Source organism: Apis dorsata, unplaced genomic scaffold (genome assembly GCF_000469605.1).
Source record: "Apis dorsata unplaced genomic scaffold, Apis dorsata 1.3 scaffold_35, whole genome shotgun sequence".
Taxonomy (NCBI): Eukaryota; Metazoa; Arthropoda; class Insecta; order Hymenoptera; family Apidae; genus Apis; species Apis dorsata.
In genome coordinates this window covers 154323-155683 of record NW_006263337.1, presented here as the reverse complement: position 1 = coordinate 155683, position 1361 = coordinate 154323, and the positions used below count along the sequence as shown (strand labels likewise).

General features: G+C 27.3%; 1 protein-coding gene across 1 annotated transcript in view; it reads right to left on the bottom strand.

Annotated features, from left to right (window-relative positions):
- LOC102681181 (exportin-1) overlaps window positions 1–1361 on the bottom strand; it is a 6534-nt gene that overhangs the window by 2689 nt on the left and 2484 nt on the right. Inside the window, 3 exon segments of the mRNA XM_006608391.2 lie at window positions 37–261; window positions 374–608; window positions 676–1361. The exon segment at window positions 676–1361 is cut by the window's right edge and continues 23 nt beyond it. Coding sequence (XP_006608454.1) covers window positions 37–261; window positions 374–608; window positions 676–1361 — 1146 coding nt within the window.

Genomic DNA, 1361 nt, shown 5'->3' with positions numbered 1-1361 from the left:
TATATATATATATTATACACAATTATATAATAAATATATTACAAATTTTTTCATATATAATGTACTATGTTATTTATTATATTTTTAATAATTTTACCTGTTGTGTCTGGAGGTCACAAATAATACTACTAATAGTAGAAAGAATTTCTTCAATAAATGGTACCAATTCTCCTGTTTGAGGTGTAACAAAATGTCGCCTACATTTTAGTGCTATTTTTATGAATGTGTCACAGGCCATATCTTGCACACCATCATGAGTTTCTGTAGAGAAGTTTATCTTGATTATTTAAAATATTTTTTATAATATTGTTAGATTTACAATGTTTAATGTATAATATTATATAATTATTATATAATAATATAATATTTTTACCATGCATAAATTCAAAGAGTTTATTTACAACAGTCTTCAGAAATTTCCAATGTGCTCTGAGAAATCTTGGATATTGCCCAACTACATACATAATATTACTAGCAATAATAGCTTTATTATCTTTGCCTTTCTTTTGTTCACAAAGACCAAGGAGATCTTTGATAACAGTTACTAAAAATCGCTTTTCATCTTCTTCATGCATTGCACCAGAAATACTACCTATTGCCCAGCACAACTAATACAAAAATAGAAATTAATATAACATACTTTTATTATAAATTTTATATTTTAGATATATTTACCGCATTAAGATTTTTCCAGGACCATTCTGATCCATTAACTTGGTTTTGTAACTTTTCTGTCATTATTCTTTCAGTATCTATATAGTCAAGATGAGTAAGATATACAAGAGTTTCTCTCATATTTTTATATAAATTAATAGAATCAGTGTCTTTCATAAATTCCCTAACAACTTCTCCATTCTCATTTTCTACAACAAGAACTTCTTCTGGTTTAGCCATTCTACTGATCATAATATATCGTACTTTTGTTAAAACAGGACAATAAAATAATCTTCTAGATGGGAGTGTTATATTTTTAACCACAAATAATGGTGTTGGAGACACAAAGGGATTTGCTCTATATAAATCCATTGCTAATGCATTCCAATATTCCAGACAGATTTTAAATATTTCAACTTCTTCAACTTCAGAAATTAAAACAAGGTAATGCAATGCTTTGAGTAGCAATTCATTTAATTGTTTTTTCTCTATAAATTGTCCATGCTCTTTCAAAAATGTGCATAAAAATATAGCTAGATTTTGAATGAAATTTTGTTCTTGATCTTGACCTGCTGCATATGCTTCGCGTATATTTGTATCAAGGGGTAAAATCTGTTCTAACTGTCGCATTACATTAACAAATAACATTACAAATACGTCATCATAAGTTGTTACTGTGACACCAGCAATTTCGGTTAAGCATTTTA